Genomic DNA, 15,061 nt, shown 5'->3' on the forward strand with positions numbered 1-15,061 from the left:
CTTCCAAAAGTTCCATTCTCAACCATACATCCAGTCATTCTTGAAGCCTTCTGCCCTCTGGTATGTGCTCTTCAGATTTACGTCCAAAGTTGTCGTAATGGATGTCCATGCTACTCCGCATGTCTTTGAGTCAACATCCCAGAGTCATGTCTGAGACCTCTTCGATGTTTATGAGCACACACTACACAACCTTGGGGGTCCAGACACTTCCAGGTGGTGTTGGTATTCTCGTTCCCATTAGCGTTTGATACGCAGCATCGAGTAGCTTTTGTTATGGAATGTCTCGGGTTACTTGAATGTAACTCTGTTCCCTGAAAAAGTAGGAACGAGATGCTGCGTCTCAATGCCGTACTGTAGGCATACCCAGACATCCTTTCAGACAAAGGTTTAACCCTCGGGAGTCAATCCCCGCGTATACGCGTTATGAAGCATCTTCTCCTGATAACCCCGAAAAGAACTTAAATTACACTTTCAGTTTTGATCGTACAGATGACAACAAAACAATCAAATAATCAAAGTGTCTACTTTTATTTGTATCCACACATAATAACAACAAATCTTTGTGCATTTATAAAATATACGCGTATAGAACTCAGTGAAAACAAACAAGGTGCGCTGTCTGCAGCCTTGGTCTGCGCTGATCTTCATTTAGAAAATGCGCATCATTAAAATGAACTATAACTCAGTGAATACTCAACGAACAGACATGAGAGATATATCTATAGAAAGCTTGACATGTCTTTTAAAAAAAGTGCTACCAAAAAACAAATATTCTTTTGATAAAGTAATCCATATGAAAACAACGCGATAATCAGTCCGTCTTTCATTACACATCTCTCCCATTCATTATATCTAATGCGACCGCGCCCATGCGCTGAACGCGGACAGGTATGATATTTTAATGTTCCACGTGAAGCTCGTGAATCAGCTTGTAAACACCCATACAGAAAACAAAGCAGCGAGACTGTTCAAGTTTTTTTTTATTTTACTGACTGTTGAGGCAGGATGCTTGGCGCTGAGAGGAATAAGACATAATTCACCCCAAGAAGATGCGCTAAGGATTACCTCAGGATTTGAGTTTTGGATTTCCTCAGAAAAAAGAATTAAGCGCTTTATCCAGCAGAGATCATAAACATGAGTAAGTACTTTTTTTTATGTATATACTTGTATTAGGTTTCACATAACGTGTACACATTTTACTAGTTAAACTTTTTCCAAACTATAATTCCTGACTAAATGTATAATCAGGTGAAACATTATGACAGTTTCATTGGCGTACATCATCTAAATGTTCTACTGTACTACTGGAGTATCAGGACCTGACCATCACAATAATGACTCTGGATGGCCTGTGATGAAAGGACGTAGTTTATCATTTAGTATATTTAAGAGCTCATAAACAATATACCCGGGCTGACAACGGCCTCCGGGATTATGTGATGTTCATTTATATATTTCAACATTAACGGCCATCTTGTGCTGTGGCGCTGGGACCTGCGGCCATCGACAATACCAGTCAAAACCAGTTTGCTAAAGCAGTAATATTGTTCAATATTTTTTACTATTTAAAATAACTGCTTTCTATTTGAATATATTTTACAATTTAATTTATTCCTGTGATCAAAGCTAAATTTTCAGCATCATTACTCCAGTCTTACTCCAAGTGTAACAATATACACTATACCATCCAAAAGCTTGGAGTCAGTATATATAGAAATTAAAAGTTTTATTTAGCACACACGTGATGATAAAGAAAAACGAAAATATTCTCAACTATGTTACAAACAATGCTGTTCTTTCAATTTATCAATAAAAAAAAGAAAAAAATATTCTCAACTCTTTTCAACATTAATAATAATAATAATAACAATAAATGTTTTGGTTTTGTTTTTTTTTTAGAAAATCAGAATATTAGATAATAAGAATGATTTCTGAAGGATCGTGTGACTGGAGTAATGATGATAAAAAATTCAGCTTTGGAAGTCAGCTTTGATTGATCCTAATGAACCGTTTAACTGCACTTGCAAGTGAATCTCAAATTATGATAATTTAGATAAATTAAAGGATATATTCTAAATAAGCTTTGGTAAGTCAGCTACAAAAATAATAAAACTATATACATCTATTTTTGTCCTCACATTCTTTCTTGTAACTCTTCCCTCTCGGTCATACACCTGGCTGAGAGGGTCATTATGCAGCTCATTATGCGGGCCTCTGTCTTCTCAGGCGTGAATCACACAAATATTCATGACAGTTGACGCCTACTCGCATATGCCCTTTACAAACAAAAAGTGTCTTAGAAAAATGTAAATCAATCTATTGTTTTCTGTGAGTGAGTAAACAAGATGATTTTCACATCATTTTGAAGCAAAAATTCTAGGCTACAAGCTCCAGGTTTGACAGTCTCGTGAACAAATGTTGTGTATTTGTTTTATGACCTTATTTCAGTGACTTCAAAATTTTAGTTTTTCACTAACCACGCATAAACGTTGTTTTCTCAAAAACAAAATCATGTACATACATGCTATTTACATATTATTGTAGCCCAGTTTGTACTGAAAACAGTGTTTTCAGACTTTAGCCATGTATATGTTTAGAAGCAACTGAAAAAAGCACAAAAGTCAGGGCATGTCAGAACTTCTCCAGGCCCCCAAAACCCCATAGACCTCAGTCGGTTAACCTGAGGATGTTTCTGCGTCACGTCTATTTATAACCTCCAGGTGCGTGTAATCTGTTACGTAACCTACCGAGATTATTTAAGCCAATTCTTGGGGTGTTTGGCACACATGCTTCACAACCGGTCGAACAAAGAATGTTCTCATTAGTGTTTGATACGCAGCATCTCGTTCCCACTTTTTCAGGGAACAGGGTTTACAGTCAAGTAACCCGAGACGTTCTCTAGCATCAGCTACTGACTGATATGAAAGTAAAACTCTCTGTATGACATTCAGGGATGTCAAGAAATAAAAGTGTTTCATAAATTGTAATAATATTCTTTGAAGAGTAGGGTTTGTGTGCTTTAATAACACTACAGTTATAGTAAGTAAATGTGTGTGTTCACCTGTGCCAGGGCTCGGACAGGCCTGACATGGTTTGTTCCAGGCTTTGCCCACATTGTAAGCACAGCAGCACAATCTCTGTGTGGTGTTGAAGTTGAGCTGCTGCTCACAGGTACTGCCACTGTAGTTCCGATAACACAGACTTTTCCTCATATCTAAAACAACAACACACAATCCTACAATTTTAATAGTTTGCATTCTTCAAAAAATAGACAGTCACAAATAAAGCAATTAAAGGCTATTATTATTGTTCAGACTATTAAACACTTAATTAACTGTACTGTGTGCATCAGTTGCAGCAGAGCATGCCTCACACACCCATGCAGCCGTGTCCTCCGCTCACTGGCATGTAGTCCTTTGGGCAGACACATGTGTAGCTTCCCAGTGTGTTGTAACAGGTGCCTGGACCACACACGCCTGAACTGAGCACACACTCATCAATATCTGAAAGACACACCTTACAGTCAAACTCACCTTCCTGAAGCTCAAACCACTGACAGAAGTATTTCTGACTGTGGACACACTTGTCTCACCCTCACACATGCGGCTGTCCATGTTGAGGTAGTATCCAGCTGGACAGTCACACTGGAAACTTCCGAATGTATTGATGCAGTTTCCCCCCTGACACAGACCCGGCAGCTCCTGACATTCATCAATATCTGACACCAACGACAAAAACCATTCTGAGTTTTCAATACTCTTATATTTTTGCTTTTAAAGTTTAAAGTTTTTCTTTATAATATTTACAGTATTCCGCAGCGGTCTGGTTTCAAGTATAATTCTTTTGAAGTAATGGGGCTTTACATAACAATAGCTAGTACAAGTGTAAATGATAATTCGTCCTTGATATTTGTACTGTCTACAGACCACCAAGGCAACATACAGACTTTAGCAAAAAAATTGCTGAATTTCTATCTTAGTAGTTAGTGCTGGCTGCAGATAAAGTCTTAATTATCGGTCAGAGATAATGAGAGAGGTGCATTTATAGACATTCTGAACTCTATTGGAGTAAGGGAAACAGGTCAATTTATCTCAAAGGGAATTAATTATATTTATAGGGAATTTTGACAGAATCAATGTCTTACAGCTGATCAAATCATCCAGCAATCAGCCGTAACTATAAACTCCGCTACTTATTAATAAATTAATATTGAAATTACGGTGAAACACTATTTATCAGCACAGTAATAAGCCTGACAGTTTAAGACAGTAACTTGTAAACATAAAACACACAATATTTTTCTTTAAAAATAAACAAGATTTTATTGGATATTTCTAAAACATGTAAACTAATCTAACACATAAACACACACACTTACACATTCACACACACATTGCAGTAAGAAAGTGAGGAAATTATGACTCTTATGAAAGTGAAAATATGGACTCCCAAGTTTTTAAATTGATTGACATCAACATTTTGGAAAAGTTGACCACCTTTTTTCTTTAGCTGGGAACATCTCCTGTAAGAGTTCTTTGTTTTAAAGCTGTGAGGAGTTAGTTTAACACCCAAACTCTGGAACAATCTACCTAGCATCGTTCAGGAGACAGACACACTCTATCTGTTTAAGACTCATCATTTTAACCTAGTTTACACAAAACACGCTATCACATTTCAATAATTAAAAACATTAAAGGATTGTTAAACTACATTAATTAGGTTAGCCAGAACCAGGTACAATTTCCATAACATCCTATGTACTTTTTTTCATTGTAAGGGAAATGGCATCAGTGCTAATATTTAATCTGTCTGCATCATTCTTACTCAAAGGTTACCAGTCCAGACCAGATGGTGGATCAGCACCTAGAGATGACCACAACAGCTAAATGTCAGTGGAGACCAGGACAACTATTTTATCCTTAGAGACCAATTCTCTGTGAAGACCTCATCACAACAACAGTCATGTGCAGAGCAAAGACCATGGGAACCAGACAAGTTTTCTGTAAAGAACCTATGCCCAGCTTCAACTCCCCTCCCATCAAACACTGGCGTAATGTATCCTGATCTTTAAAGAGAAGGAACTGGATGAAATATTGAGAAACTGAATCTCCAAAACTTAACAACTAGGTCATTTTTGCCTACAGACTGGCCAGTTGTGAGAGTGTGATTCTGTGATATTGAAGGGGCTGCATATAAAGCAAGTCCAACAAAATTACAGAGAAGGTGGCTGCCATCATTCGGTGCGAGCCAGGCTCGCATCTAGATTGAGTTGACAACTGTCCCCAGAAAAGTGACTCGCCTACTGGGAGAAAGTGAGCTCTTGGCTAAGTTGATTCTGAGCCCAAGGTGCTCCAGTGGCCTGTAGCATGAAGCAAGATAAACAAACTCTCACTTTCAGAGTAGGTTAAGAGTTGACAAAACCAAACAAATCCTACGTGGTTTAGATCAGGTTCAGTGAGCTCACAAAGCTCAATATAAATGTTCTCTGTCAACTCAGGGTTGATCCAGAGTTTGTGATTAACACCTGAAAGTGTGATATGTGCAGAACACAGCCAATCACATGGAACATGGAGAGCGTCAGTTTGATTTGATTTTGAGTCGGTGCAGTTCACTTCTCTCTGTCAAGTCAAGTCAAGTCACCTTTATTTATATAGCGCTTTATACAAAACAGATTGTGTCAAAGCAACTGAACAACATTAATTAGAAAAACAGTGTGTTAGTAATGCAAAATGACAGTTAAAGGCAGTTCATCATTGAATTCAATTGTAAAAATTAATAGATGTCGTTATTAAAAATATAATTCATTTAAATGCATTTACAAGGCAGGAATAAACTGCTGCTGCAGCAAACGTTTGAGAAGGCAGCAGAAAGAAAATATCTGACTAGGTAAAAGAATCATCTGAATTTAATAATTTATATACTTTTACAAAGTCCTCAAAATAAAATATATAGGCTATTGTTTAGTCATTTTAAAAGCTTTATAAATCGAAACTTATTTAAAGGCAATGTATATATTTAAATTAATTCAAATGCAATATTAATATGAATTGTCTGCGCATATAATAATTTTTTTTTAAATGTTATATAATTTGATATTAATATAATAAATAATTAGCAACAAATGGCAATTTTGTCTCTAAAATACTTCTACTCTTAACTGCTTTAATTTAGAGCGAGAGATTGGGGGAGTGGCTTAATTGCATCACAGCTTAACAGCTGATTGGTCCAGTTTGGGTTTGCAATCTCTAACCCAGAATAAAACCTGCTCCAGAGCAGGGTAGTTGTGAAGCATAAGTTACCATGGTGATTAAACCCGCTCAAAACCAACCCACCTCCTTGAGCCCAAAAACTCAAGAGTTTGCTCAAACTAAACGTGAACTTACCTGGGTAAAAACTGAAACCGGCTTTGTGCTACAGGCCACTGGTGGCTGAGTAGCAGTGAACTGTGAGCATGGAGTTTGTGCTTCGATCTGGCTAGAACCAGAGGTGGACAGTAACGGAGTAGCTTTACTTCATTACTGTACTTAAGTACATTTTTCTGTACTTTACTGGAGTAGTTTTATCCTGATTAACTTTTACTTTTAATTCACTACATTCCAAAGCATAAGATCGTACTTTTTACTTCACTACATTTCATGAAAACGTATCGTTACTCCTTATAATATATCACGTGCTCCGACACGCAGAAGCGGTGTCTGATTCAAGAACGAAATTATTCTTTTCAATGAACCTTTTAAATCGGTTCTCAAAATTGCACCAAATGATTCTTTCACGAATTAGAATGATCCGATTGCAGCTGTTCTCGAGTCGACAATTCACTGTTTTCAAATGAACCGTTTAGTGCGAGTCTCTAGTGAACTGAATTCACAACCGGGAGATCTTGTGTCTGATCTCGCGACTGATGCTGCTATATATTTAGGTCAAAACTGTCAGTTGTTTGTGAACTAAATCTGCTGTAAAGGGTGATCTATTTAAGCCCACTGAAATGCTTGAATGCAGAGACATCAGCATAAGTGCCTCTTAGAGAACACAGATTAAATAAAATAACTCATGCACGTACAAATTCCCCACTGCCATAACATTAACAGTTTTATTAAAATGCTACGCATTAAACAATATAAAAACAGACGTCAAATTGGGCTTATCAACAGTATAGTTAAGTAGACATATGAATGTTTATTCATAACCATACTAAAAATAAGTAAATATTGTTAGCTAACTGTCTAGCTAACAAGCTTGCTGGTGCCAAGTTGAGGTAATTTTTAGATATAAAAGTCCGAAATATTATTATTCAACCACCTAGAAAGATTACATCTAAGGGAAAAAGAAAGCATGTGATGTTCAGAACATGTTAACTACAGTAATTATCAAAGTGTGAAGTGATGTCCTCTGGGGGCATTTGGTCAGGAGTGTTTTTACACCACAAACAAGGTTTGAGAAGGCAAAAATCATTATGAAAATATAATTATATTTTCCTTAAAATGTTATTCCTAACTTCAGGCCTTATTCTCATGTCATATACAACTGTGATGTTCTTCAAAACAACAAATTCTATTTTTAAAATTAATTTTTACAACAATTTTTTTTTTGTTTTTTTTTACTGGTGAAAATCTGATGGTCAAATGTGAGCCTGGAGCACAAAACCAGTCTTAAGTTGCTTGGGGTTTATTTGTAGCAGAAGCCAAAAATACATTTTATGGGTCAAAATTATAAATTTTTCTTTTATGCCAAAAATTAAAGTAAAGTAAAGATCATGTTCCATGACGATATTTTGTAAATTTCCTACCGTAAATATATCAAAACTTAATTTTTGATTAGTAATAATCACTAATAACAACCACATTTGAACAACTTTAAAGATGATTTTCTCAATATTTAGATTTTTTTGCACCCTCAGATTACAGATATTCAAATAGTTGTATCTCAGACAAATATCATCCTTTCCTAACAAACCATACATCAATAGAAAGCTTATTTATTCAGCTTTCGGATGATGTATAAATCTCAATTTGGAGAAATTGACCCTTATAACTGGTTTCGTGGTCCAGGGTCACAAATCAGTTTTCTCTCAGGTACAGTGTAAGCTTCACAGTGAACATTACATCACTCTTGTCAATCTTGTGAAACTCGTGTATTAAAAATACAGGTGCATCTCAATAAATTAGAATGTCGTGGAAAAGTTCATTTATGTCAGTAATTCAACTCAAATTGTGAAACTCGTGTATTAAATAAATTCAATGCACACAGACTGGAGTAGTTTAAGTCTTTGGTTCTTTTAATTGTGATTATTTTGGCTCACATTTAACAAAAACCCACCAATTCACAATCTCAACAAATTAGAATACTTCATAAGACCAATAAAAAAATCTTTTTAGTCAATTGTTGGCCTTCTGGAAAGTAGGTTCATTTACCTCAGCCCTCCATTTATGATCATGAGATTCTGTGTTTTAAACAAATTGATTATTCTAAAACAGATAAAATAATACAATCCTTATCTAACTCAAAAGCTTAAGATTTCTGGGGACTTGATAGCTCTCTCTTTAAAAAACATAGGGAGATTTTAACACCAGCTATTACACATATTGTGAATAAATCTATTGATGAGAGTATCTTCCCAAGTGTCTTTAAAACAGCAGTTATAACCCCAATTTATAAATCTGGAAGCAAAAATTAAATATATAAATAGTATATTGCCTATAGCATCTAAAATTCTTGAGAAAGCCATCATAGAGCAGCTAACCGATCACTTAGATTGTAATAATTTGTTGCACTCCATGCAGTTCGGTTTTAGACGCAACCAATTCCACCGATGCAGCCTGCTGCTATCTGATAGAAAACATAAAGGCCGACTTGGACAGAGCGGGAACGGTGGGTGCCGTGTTTCTGGACTTGCAAAAAGCCTTCGACATGTTAAACCACCGTGTCCTTCTGTCTAAGCTCTCTAAGTATAATCTGTGCATGGAGACATTGCATTGGATACAATCATATCTCTCAAATTGGATGCAATGTGTGAGGGTAAAAAATGTATTGTTCTCTCTGAAGCCCGGCAACACCGGGGTCCCGCAAGGATCAATTCTGGGACCCTTGTTGTTCAGTATTTACATCAATGATCTTCCGGCTGTGTGCAAGGGCGTAGACATCATCATGTACGCAGATGATGCCGTCATCTACGTACACGGGAGGGATATGGAGCAAGTAGCCAATAAATTGTCCTTAGCCATGGACAAAATAAGTAATTGGCTTAAATCTTCTTGCTTAACTATAAATATTGAAAAAAAACTATTGGAATGTATTTAGCTTAGTCCAATAAAGTTAAAGATATGCCTAACATTTATGTTAATGGACAAAAAAAATAAACATCGTGACAGAGATAAAAAATATCTAGGTGTCCATTTGGACCAAACTCTAAGTTTTGAAAAAACATATTAAAATAATGTGCAACTCTATTAAATATAATATCTCTGTCTTTAGACACATTAGGAAAAGTTTGACAAATGAAGCATCTTTCATGTATTTTAATGCCATGATCTCTCTCCACACATCACCTACTGTTTGTCCTGTTGGTCTCAGGCCAACGAGACCACACTCAAACCGTCTGTAGATCTGAATAATTTCTCTCGAAACTTAAAGAAATACATCCTCAATAACCAGCTGTGTCAGCATTTGCACACTTAAAGTTTACAAATGTAATATTGAAGTAAATGTTTTGACTATGTTGTATATATTTTAGGTTGTGATGGTTTTTTTGATTAGCTTTTCATTAAAACATCTAATTAGTTTTAAATGATCATTGTTTAATTAATATTGCATGTATTTGTTAGTGCTACTGACAGTTATTTGTAATGTAATGTTTTAATATTGTGTGCACCTGCCCAGGAACTGCAGATGGAAATTAGCATTTGCTAACTCTGGCATCTTTTCGTAAGATTAATGTATTTTGTACATCGTCCCTGACAAATAAACTAATTAAATAAATAAATAAAATAAATGTACATGTACTCAATACTTGGTAGGGGATCCTTTTGCTTTAATTACTACCTCAATTCGGCGTGGCATGGAGGTGATCAGTTTGTGGCACTGCTGAGGTGGTATGAAAGCCCAGGTTTCTTTGACAGTGGCCTTCAACTCATCTGCAATTTTTGGTCTCTTGTTACTCATGTTCCTCTTGACAATACCTCATAGATTCTCTATGGGCTTCAGGTCTGGTGAGTTTGCTGGCCAGTCAAGCACACCAACACCATGGTCATTTAACCAACTAATTTGTTGAGATTGGTGGGTTTTTGTTAAATGTGAGCCAAAATCATCACAATTAAAAGAAACAAAGACTTAAACTACTTCAGTCTGTGTGTCACGGTTCATGAATTCGCTGTCTCTCTCTCGGCTTGTTTAGTGTGCAGGTTGGTGTGGCTGTGGGCGTGGTCTCTGATCATGCCTGATTAACAGCACCACACTGCGTCTCGTTGTGTGTGTGTATTTAAGTGCAGTAACTGGTGTCTCTCATGTTGTCAGATCGTTGTGGGGTTTGTTCCCTGTGGTTCCGTTCTGTTCCCCTGGCGTCTTGGATTGTGGATTCCCCCACACGTTTCTTCGCGAGTCTTCTTGTTCCCTGCACCGGAAATCACGCGCGCTTCACCGGGAGACACAGCACTGGAACACCGCGGAGGATCATCGTTGTCCACCGAGGTCCCTGCGCCACTCACCATCTGAGCTTGGGATCGTCCACTCCACCTGTGACTTGCTGTCTTGTTGTGTGTTGTCTGACCATATTATATCTTGTCATTAAAACCGCCTTGCTATTGCATCCTGTCTCTGAGTCGTGATACTGGTGGCATTGAATTTAATACACGAGTTTCACAATTTGAGTTGAATTACTGAAATAAATGAACTTTTCCACGACATTCTAATTTATTGAGATACACCTGTATATATTGACTACATATACAGTCGTGGCCAAAAGTTTTGAGAATTACATAAATATTAGTTTTCAAAAAGTTTGCTGATAAACTGCTTTTAGATCTTTGTTTCAGTTGTTTCTGTGATGTACTGACATATAATTACAAGCACTTCATACGTTTTCACAAGGCTTTTTATCGACAATTACATGACATTTATGCAAAGAGTCAGTATTTGCAGTGTTGGCCCTTCTTTTTCAGGACCTCTGCAATTCGACTGGGGCATGCTCTCAATCAAGTTCTGGGCCAAATCCTGACTGATAGCAACCCATTCTGTCATAATAACTTCTTGGAGTTTTGTCAGAATTAGTGTGTTTTTGTGTTGTCCACCCGCCTCTTGAGGATTGACCACAAGTTCTCAATGGGATTAAGATCTGGTGAGTTTCCAGGCCATGGACCCAAAATTTCAACATTCTGGTCCCCGAGCCACTTAGTTATCACTTTTGCCTTATGGCACGGTGCTCCATCGTGCTGGAAAATGCATTGTTCATCACCAACTGTTGTGTTGGGTTGTTGGAAGAAGTTGCTGTTGGAGGGTGTTTTGGTACCATTCTTTATTCATGGCTGTGTTTTTGGGCAGAATTGTGAGTGAGCCCACTCCCTTGGATGAGAAGCAGCCCCACACATGAATGGTGTCAGGATGCTTTACTGTTGGCATGACACAGGACTGATGGTAGTGCTCACCTTTTCTTCTCCGGACAAGCCTTTTTTCCAGATGCCCCAAACAATCGGAAAGGGGCTTCATCAGAGAATATAACTTTGCCCCAGTCCTCAGCAGTCCATTCACTATACTTTCTGCAGAAGATCAATCTGTGCCTGATGTTTTTTTTGGAGAGAAGTGGCTTCTTTGCTGCCCTTCTTGACACCAGGCCATCTTCCAAAAGTCTTCGCCTCACTGTGCGTGCAGATGCGCTCACACCTGCCTGCTGCCATTCCTGAGCAAGCTCTGCACTGGTGGCACTCCGATCCCGCAGCTGAATCCTCTTTAGGAGACGATCCTGGCGCTTGCTGGACTTTCTTGGACGCCCTGAAGCCTTCTTTACAAGAATTGAACCTCTTTCCTTGAAGTTCTTGATGAACCTATAAATTGTTGATTTAGGTGCAATCTTAGTAGCCACAATATCCTTGCCTGTGAAGCCATTTTTATGCAACGCAATGATGGCTGCACGCGTTTCTTTGCAGGTCACCATGGTTAACAATGGAAGAACAATGATTTCAAGCATCACCCTCATTTTAACATGTCAAGTCTGCCATTCTAACCCAATCAGCCTGACATAATGATCTTCAGCCTTGTGCTCGTCAACATTCTCACCTGAGTTAACAAGATGATTACTGAAATGATCTCAGCAGGTCCTTTATGACAGCAATGAAATGCAGTGGAAAGTTTTTTTTGGGGATTAAGTTAATTTTCACCCGTATTCATAAAGATTCTAAGAATCCTCTCAGAAAACTCTTAATTTAGCTAGTATATGCAAATTGCTATTACAAAAACTTAAGCAGCAACTTTTCCAATTTCCAATATTTATGTAATTCTCAAAACTTTTGGCCACGACTGTAGTGGTCATTTTGGGAAAATTCTAGGTATTTTGAGCAGTAGGATTATAAAAAAATATGTGCTAATATAAAATCAAATTAAGTAGGACCATTCATCCAAACAGCTATTCAGCTGCTTTTCTGAGGATGCAACTGAGTTTGCTATCCACACTGGCCTATACACCACTGGATTCCCAAGACAGAAAGGAGCCAGGGTTTTCAATGGAGCATGACGAATCCTCTGCATCAGAGACTGTCAATGACATGGAGTCATCAGCAGCATCATCTTCTGATCCCCCAAAAGAGCCCATGTTCTTGCAATAAAAACAATCTGTCTCTGTGAGAGGTGCCTCAGCAGGGGTGCGGCACTGGCAAGCAACGAGCTAACTGAGCCCATCCACACAGACCACACTCGTGGTGCAACATTTTGCAACAAACATTGCAGAAATTTGCTAATAGATGTGAAATTTGCCCATTGTGTTTAGCAGATGGCTACAGAGGAGAGGTGCTGAGGAAGGAGCAGTGCCTAATGTAGAAAGTAGCAGGTTTCTTTGTTCTTCTTCTTAGGAGTTGTTTATAAAAAAACTCTTTCCATAATCAATGAACTTTCATATTGAACCAAACTGAATCAACAATGTACTGATTTCAACTGAATAGTGAATGAGCTGCTTTAAAGCAGAACTGACTTCTGTTTGCATCACTGAATCATTACTTCAGTGTAATTACTTGTTTATCCATGTAAAGCTGCTTTGAAACAATCTGTACTGTACAGAGCACTATATAAATAAAAGTTAACTTGGTCTGACTTTACTGTACAGTTATTGACAGTATGTTCAGCTGTGATGCCTGATTACCTTCCAGGATGATGGTGATGGGGTTGGGTTTGAAACCCTCTCCTCCAGGACACAGTGTGTTATACTCCGCTAGAGATACATGATATTCTCATCAGTCAACTACCACATTCATATTTATCAATATTTTTCAATATGCCAAGCCAATATGAAGGAATATTTTTAATGTTATTTGTCACAAAAAGATATTAAATTATACTGAAAGTGGCCTAAAAAACCAAAAAAAGAATTACTAAAAAAAAAAAAAAAAAAAAAAAAAAATATATAAAACCGCCTTTATTGAAATATTGCAGTATTATACTATACTATTATACTAAGTATTGATGTAATATAGTATTATAGCATTGATTTACTGAGGTATTGTTATAGTGTTATTACAGTATTATAGATCAAAATAATCTCCTGCATGCAATATTCTTACAGGGAAGTGCCTAGATACTCAGAATGTGTTTGTCTTTTTAATGTTGATGTGTAGTAGTACTGAAATCCCCATGTAGTATGAAAGTACTGACATATTGTTCTACTGTTTAACCAAATTACTAGTGTTTTGATGTATTGTAGTATATTGAAGATTGTTGTAGAGTTCCTTACAGGTGTTGAGTGTAGGGCAAAGGTCACATGGGTTACCCCATGCTTGTCCCAGAGAACAGCAGCAAAATAAACAACCCAAACCAAATCCCAACTCAACACTACATCCCACCACACCAACGCCACGCCACCCCAAAGAAACAGCTCCCTACTCGTGTGTCTTTCGCATGAAAAAAGAAAAAAGACCAACCGACTGCATGAGAACTCTTTATGGATGACCACAGAACACTTCATCTGCAGGATTTACAATAAATACATTACATCTCTTGATGCACAACTATGCTACAGCACTATCATTGTGATGGCATTGGGTAGAGTTATATTAAATAATCTTAATAAATATTAATCTTACCAATGCAGCCGATTCCAGTGGGGTTGAGCTCAAAGTCAGTGGGGACAGTTACACTGGTACGAGCCGGCTGTGTTCTCACAGTTACCATTAACACAGCTGACAAGATCAAGACACTCGTTCACGTCTGACATCACAACAACACAGTAATCAGTCAGAGTGTGAAGTGAAGAACTGCTGTTGATCTATTATTACTTTAGAGTAACAGCATGTTTACCTGTGCAGTTTCCACCAGTCCTGTCCAACTCATAGCCTCATCACAAATACAGCGAAACATTCCTGGAATATTCTGACATGTGCCAAATAGACAGATGTTCTGGAAGGTGCACTCGTCTATATCTGCAACATATGCACATGAATACACAGAAAATATAACTTATAATCTTTCTGAACAGCAATAGGTACACCACAGTCGTATGTTTTTTTGTGAGCGTGTTAAAGGGGTCATATGATGAACAGTTTTTCCTTTCTCTTTGGATTGTTTACAAGCTGTGCATAGATAAGATCCCTAAAGTTGCAAAAACTAAAGACTCAAACCCAAAGAGATATTCTTTATAAAAGTTATGACTCGTCCATGCCCTCCTTAAACTCCTCATTTAAACACACCCCCACGTCTACGTCACTGTGTGAGAAGATTTGTATAATGCCACCCAAATGTTCACGCAAAAAAAAGAAGGCATATCTTTTATTCTCGCTGTAGTATTGTTGTTGCTACCGCCATGTCGTGGAGACGCTGTGTGTTTCGTTGCGAAAGTGAAACTATTTTGTTTGGCCTTCCAAAAGATGAC

At 37.5% G+C, this 15,061-nt stretch overlaps 1 protein-coding gene across 1 annotated transcript in view; it reads right to left on the reverse strand.

Moving 5' to 3' along the window:
• The window catches only part of fbn2a (fibrillin 2a), a 62,299-nt gene extending 47,935 nt beyond the window's left edge, over window positions 1-14,364 (reverse strand). The window contains exons 1-5 of the mRNA XM_042731958.1: window positions 14,277-14,364; window positions 13,340-13,408; window positions 3,593-3,718; window positions 3,378-3,503; window positions 3,062-3,214 (exon numbers count right to left, since the gene is read on the reverse strand). Of these exons, the coding sequence (XP_042587892.1) occupies window positions 3,062-3,214; window positions 3,378-3,503; window positions 3,593-3,718; window positions 13,340-13,408; window positions 14,277-14,364 (562 nt within the window). The remainder of the gene's footprint in view (window positions 1-3,061; window positions 3,215-3,377; window positions 3,504-3,592; window positions 3,719-13,339; window positions 13,409-14,276) is intronic.
• Window positions 14,365-15,061: the final 697 nt, after the last annotated feature.

Source organism: Cyprinus carpio, chromosome B10, assembly GCF_018340385.1.
Source record: "Cyprinus carpio isolate SPL01 chromosome B10, ASM1834038v1, whole genome shotgun sequence".
Taxonomy (NCBI): Eukaryota; Metazoa; Chordata; class Actinopteri; order Cypriniformes; family Cyprinidae; genus Cyprinus; species Cyprinus carpio.